Raw genomic sequence first — 5,761 nt, 5'->3', positions numbered from 1 at the left:
CCCCCCCCCCCCACCTATCTATACCCTTGATGGGAAGCTGGGCCCCTGTGTACCCAGTGGTCAGACACCAAAATTAGCCATCCTAAACCGCACCTGTGCACAGCATTGGTAGGAAGCGAAGGTGTCAGGCTCTTCAGGAGCCAAACAGGTTTCTGACTCTCTTTAACAGATTTCCTTATTGGTCTCTCAGAAGTCACCACTTCTGGAACAATCCAGAAAGGGTGGGGAGGGGGTGGGTGGACTGAGCCCCAAGGCTTCAAGGATCAGCCCTATCCACCCTGATTAGCCCCAAGTTTCCCTGGAGAGCCCCACTACTGGGTCAAAAAGGTTGGGCCTGCTCCCCTCTGGAATAGCAAGGCATATCTCAAAACGCCCTTGATGAAGAAGGAACCAGAGCGGAAGGGAAGGTGCTGATCAGCAGCCATGACGACCTGGCTTTGTGTGCAGCCTGAGGCTTTCATGCCGAAAGCCCATGTCCTTGCAGGTGGTCCATCCAGCTCTGCACATCAATAGCAAAAGAACTGTTGAGATAGAGCATTTCCCACAGAGCCCCAGGCCTGCCGCATCCACGACCCCACCCAGTGGCCAGGCTCTCAGAGGCTTGCTCCCTTCGTGCCTTGGCAAGGCGGACATCACCCCAGTGCTGTTTTCCAGGGACCCCAATACCATCTTCCGAGGAAACTCGCTGACATCCAAGTGCATAGATGAGACGATGAAGCTGGCAGGCATGCACTATCTCCATGTGACCCTGAAGTCCACCATTGAGGAGGTGAGATGTCCCTGGCCACTTTGGCATGGTGAGCGGGGATTCTATATGAGACAGAGCTACCCAGCCACCCACAGGGACCTCACTAGCTCTCATAGAAGACATTTTGTATATATCCCAGAATCCTCTTTGCTTTCCGATGAACATATGGATGTAGATGATGGATATGGATGGATGGATGGATATTGATGATTGATAGATAGAGATGATTGATAGATGATAGATAATATATAGGTAAATAGATAGATATAGGTGATAGATAGGTAATATAGAGATAGATAAATGTAGATGATTGATAATATATAGATGATAAATATAGATGATAGATAATATATAGATGAATAGGTATAGATGATAGATGGATGGATAGATAGATAATATAGGAACAGATAGATATAGATGATTGATAGATGATAGATAATAGAGAGATGGATAGATAAATATAGATGACAGATAGATAGATAGATAGATAGATAGTCAGACAGACAATATAGAGATGGATATAGATGATAGATAGATAGGTAGATAGATAGATAGATAGATATAGATGATTGATAAATGATAGTTAGATGGGTAGATATAGATGGTAGATAGATGGATAGACAGATGGGTAAATACATATAGATGGATAGATAGATAGAGATAATAGATATATATATATATAAATAGATGATGGATGGATAGATAGATAGATAGATAGATAGATAGATAGATAGATATTTCCTCACTGCTAAAGACAGAGGAACATTTAAGAGAAACCTCATTCTTCTCAGGAACTCCTTCTCACATGCTGTAGATCCCTCAGTCCCTGAGGGCTGCCTCTGGTCTGCACTGTCTGACGCCTGGACTGTCCATGCCTGTGGTTTAGGATGTCTTTCATATCCAAACGACTCCCTTCTCATAACTCCACCCCTCACACGAGGGGTTTGTTGGACGCCTTTCCAGTAAAGCGGGTTGTGAAAAGCAGGTTCTTTGCCGTGTGTGAAAATGTAAATTAGAATAGTGATGTATCTGTGAGCAGAGCCCTTGCAACACTCGAGAGGGGGAATGGATTTGAACCTCTGAAGCCTCTCTTCAGGAGTAAAGCAAGCAATGCGGTCCTGGGGCAGTGCCCACTGCCTGGCTAGGACAGAGGGATGGCTGGCTGTGTGTCCTGGCCTTGCCTCTGCGCTTCGCTGGTTCCTCCCAGCAGCCCGCGTAGGAGCAACTGTCTACTCTGTGGGACCTCACAGGGCTCTGGGATGACTCGGGGCTCTGTGGGATCAAAGATGGTCCTTATGATAGCTGCAGCCCAGCCCGAGTCTAGCTATACTTCCCCATGCCCGTAGCTGTCCCGCATCCCTTGTGGAAGCTGCCTCCAGGAGGGCCACCTTCCTGGGGAAGCCTCTTGACTCCACCTGCTCCCCTTGTCAGCACCTCTTGACGCTCTTCCAGATCTGCCAAAGCCACAAGTCCTGTGAGATCGACCCTGTGAAACTGAAAGATGGAGAAAACCTCGAGAACAACATGGTAAGCCATGCGCTTTGTCCTGGGACACTTCCCAAAGCCGGTAACCCGGCAGGGCTTCTGCTCATGGCTGGATGGACACTGTTTGAAGATCCCAGTCAGGGTGGGGATAGCTGGGCCCTACACTGCTTCCCCGACCCTTGGCCCTGAGTCCAGCTCACAGAACTGTCGTCATCGGATGCCCATTACCGCCTGACCTCCACTATTCCCCACACTGCCTCTTAGCGGCTCCAATAGCTCCCTCCCACCATCTCCTAAGTACCCAGACCTGACCCGTGAGCTCCACCACTTCCCAACTCGGGACAAAGCCTCTTCATATGAAGCATGTCAGGCTGCCCGAGGGACTCCCATGTGTTAATGTCCTCTTAGGAGTTCTCATAGATCAGACTTCATTGGGTTCATGCTTTCAAAGAGAAATGCAGGTTCCTTGGATCCTAGTGGAGTTCAGTCTACATTCAGTGATGCTGGGCAAGAGGACTCTGGGGCTGGGTTACTGTACTCACCCCATATGGATCTTTTACTGGGAGGGTGTTTGTAAACATCATGGAGGGCTGGGCTCCGCTATCCCGGGGCATGACTCTGAGGCCGTCTTGGCCTCAGGAAGATACTGGGTCTAACTACCCAGTCTTGCAGGAAAGCCTGAGGCAGTATGTGGATCGCATTTTCACTGTCATCACGAAGTCCGGGGTGAGCTGCCCCACCGTCATGTGTGATATCTTCTTCTCCCTGCGGGAGGCAGCCGCCAAGCGCTTCCAAGGTGAGCCAGCGCGGCAGAACTAGGGGGTGAGCTCGGCCACGCCAGCCATCTTGGCTCAGAAGCTCCCAGGTTCTGGGAAGGAACGCCAATCCTTTAGTGCAAGCATGTCCTCCCAGAACCACCTTTGTGTGTTTTTCTCCTTGGGGTCATGAGTTCTGAGCTACTGCCTTGCTAAGAGGACCGACCCCTTAGGGGCCTTTCCCTTACCAAGAACTTAAAGTGTCAGGAGATCTTGGGGACCCTCTTCTTCAGATCTGTTCCTCATGCTGGCTCCTGGAGAAGCAGAGATGCCCTTCCCACGGCCCTCCTTAAGCTGCATGTCTTACCCCGCCAAGACACCATATCCTCATGGTAGCCTCCCTCCATACTAGGATATTCTCCAGAGTTCTTGGACCCTATAGGCCTGTCCTATGCAGACCAGACCAGACCAGACCTCTTAGACTGCCCCCCAATACCTCCAACCCCATATACCCCAGCACTATTGACCTATCCTAACCTCTGCCCCACTCACACCTCTCTGGGCCTACACCTACCACTCCGAGCAGATCATCTTACAAGCAGTGAGAGCCCCATGACTATTCCACACAGGCTGGAGCTGGGCATCTCAGGCCAGAGCACCTTGCTCCTAGGGCCAGCCTCCGGGAGACGGGAATCTTCAGATGTCCTGTAGACCCCAAAGCTCTGGGACTGCAGGCTTCCGAAGGCTAGGGAGGGAGTTTCCAACAACAAAAATATAAAAGCTATCATCTCACCTCATATGGGAGCAGAGCAACCAACAATGGTCCTCAGGAGACCTTGGGGAATGAGATCACATCTAGGACCTTCAGCTGCCAGACTGTATCCTCTTGTGACATAATGAGAGTACCAGATCGGGAGACAGAGAAATGGGCAAAGTCATAGACAGAGATACAGAGACAGAGGAATGATTAAGCAGGAATGTACGGACTAAGGAGAGAGAACAGAAGATACAGAAGGGATACGGAAACAGGAAGAGAGACAGAGATAGAGTCTAAGCCAAGTCCGGATGCTCTGTGAGGCCCTTGAGAATTGCCAAGCAATGATATCAGAACCCATAGGTCATGCTTCTGTCCCAGACTGAAACTGTCCCCTGTCTGCCTCAGATGACTTGGATGTGCGGTACACCGCCGTGAGCAGCTTCATCTTCCTGAGGTTCTTCGCACCTGCCATCCTGTCCCCAAATCTTTTCCAGCTGACACCCCACCACACGGTAAGTGAGTTGTCTGTGAGTCAGTGGCTAGCCAGTCGCCCTCAGCCAGGCAGTCCACCTCAACCAGCCAGTCCTTCAGTCACAAGTTCCCCTCAGCCAGCGGGGCTTCCCTCACCAGCTCGGCTTCCGAGAGTGAAAGAGAGGGTAGGCTGGGCAGCTTCCTTCACTCTGATGGAAGAATCAATACGATTTTACCTTATTTTGTATTTGTGTATGTGTAGATATAAATGTCTTGGTGGAGGGGTGCATGGTCAAACTCGGATCTCTTTCTTTATGCCCCAGATGTCTTGTTTTTGAGGCACGGTCCCTCACTGGGATCTGGAGCATGCCAATTAGGCTGGACTGACTGGCCAGTGAGCTCCAGGGCCCCGTGTGTCTCCACCCCTTAATACAAGTGTACACTAACATGTTCCATTTCTTACATGGGTACTGAAGATCAAACTCAAGCTTGTATGACAACACTTTATCGACTAAATGTCCCTCCAACCCCCATTTAATACTGTTTAATATAATAATTCATGTCTGACCAGGGTCTTACCTGATACTCTCTATTAGAGTTCCCCCCACATCTAAGATATACACACAATTTTTCACCTACTTACAGTGCACATGCTGTACCTAAGCCCTGTCTGGGTCGGGCATAGACTTCTGGTGGGGCAACAGATATATGCCTGGCAGAGGCAAGGTGTAGGAGCATAGCCGCTTGCTCGGGGCTCACAACGTGACCTGCTGGAGCTTTCTGGATTTACATTAGACCCTCTGTCTTAGGGTGTCATTGCTAGGAAGACACGACATGACCAAGGCAGCTCTCATAGAGGAAGCATTTAATTGACACTGGCTTACAGGTTCAGAGGTTCAGTCCGTTGTCATCACAGCGGGAAGCGTGGGAGCATGACGTGGTACTAGAGAAGGAGCTGAGAGTTCTAACCCTTGATGTGAAGGCAGCCAGGACAAGACTCTTCCTCAGGCAGCCAGGAGGGGCTCTTCTGCACTGGGTGGAGCTTGGGCACAGGACCTCAAAGCCCATCCCCACAGTGACACATGTCCTCAGGCAGTCAGAAAGAGGGTCTCTTCTGCATTGGGTGGAGCTCGAGCACAGGACCTCAAAGCCCACTCTCACAGTGACCTGCAAAAGCCTACCCCCACAGTGACACATGTCCTCCAATGAGGCCACACCTCCCAATAGTGCCACACTCTGGGCCAAGCGTATTCAAACCATCACACCCTCCAAGCCATAGCAAAGCCGCAGGCATCCCTAGCAAGGTTTGTGGGACCCCAGCTAGGGCTACAGTGACCTGAGGGCAGACCCCAGCTAGGGCTATAGTGACCTGAGGGCAGACCCCAGCTAAGGCTTTAGTGACCTGCAGGACAGACCCCAGCTAGGGCTATAGTGACCTGAGGGCAGACCCCAGCTAAGGCTACAGTGACCTGCAGGACAGACCCCAGCTAGGGCTTTAGTGACCTGAGGGCAGACCCCAGCTAGGGCTGTAGTGACCTGAGGGCA

The 5,761-nt window shown here is 50.8% G+C and overlaps 1 protein-coding gene across 4 annotated transcripts in view; it reads left to right on the top strand.

Moving 5' to 3' along the window:
• Positions 1-5,761, top strand: part of Rasa3 (RAS p21 protein activator 3) — a 224,645-nt gene that overhangs the window by 204,697 nt on the left and 14,187 nt on the right. For all 4 annotated transcript variants that reach the window (XM_031339136.1, XM_031339140.1, XM_031339137.1 and 1 more), the window contains exons 12-15: positions 655-769; positions 2,201-2,275; positions 2,906-3,029; positions 4,151-4,257. In XM_031339136.1, the coding sequence (XP_031194996.1) occupies positions 655-769; positions 2,201-2,275; positions 2,906-3,029; positions 4,151-4,257 (421 nt within the window). The remainder of the gene's footprint in view (positions 1-654; positions 770-2,200; positions 2,276-2,905; positions 3,030-4,150; positions 4,258-5,761) is intronic.

This window comes from Mastomys coucha, unplaced genomic scaffold (assembly GCF_008632895.1).
Source record: "Mastomys coucha isolate ucsf_1 unplaced genomic scaffold, UCSF_Mcou_1 pScaffold22, whole genome shotgun sequence".
Lineage (NCBI taxonomy): Eukaryota > Metazoa > Chordata > Mammalia > Rodentia > Muridae > Mastomys > Mastomys coucha.
The sequence above is the reverse complement of the archived record's forward strand: the minus strand, read 5'-3'. Positions and strand labels throughout refer to the sequence as shown.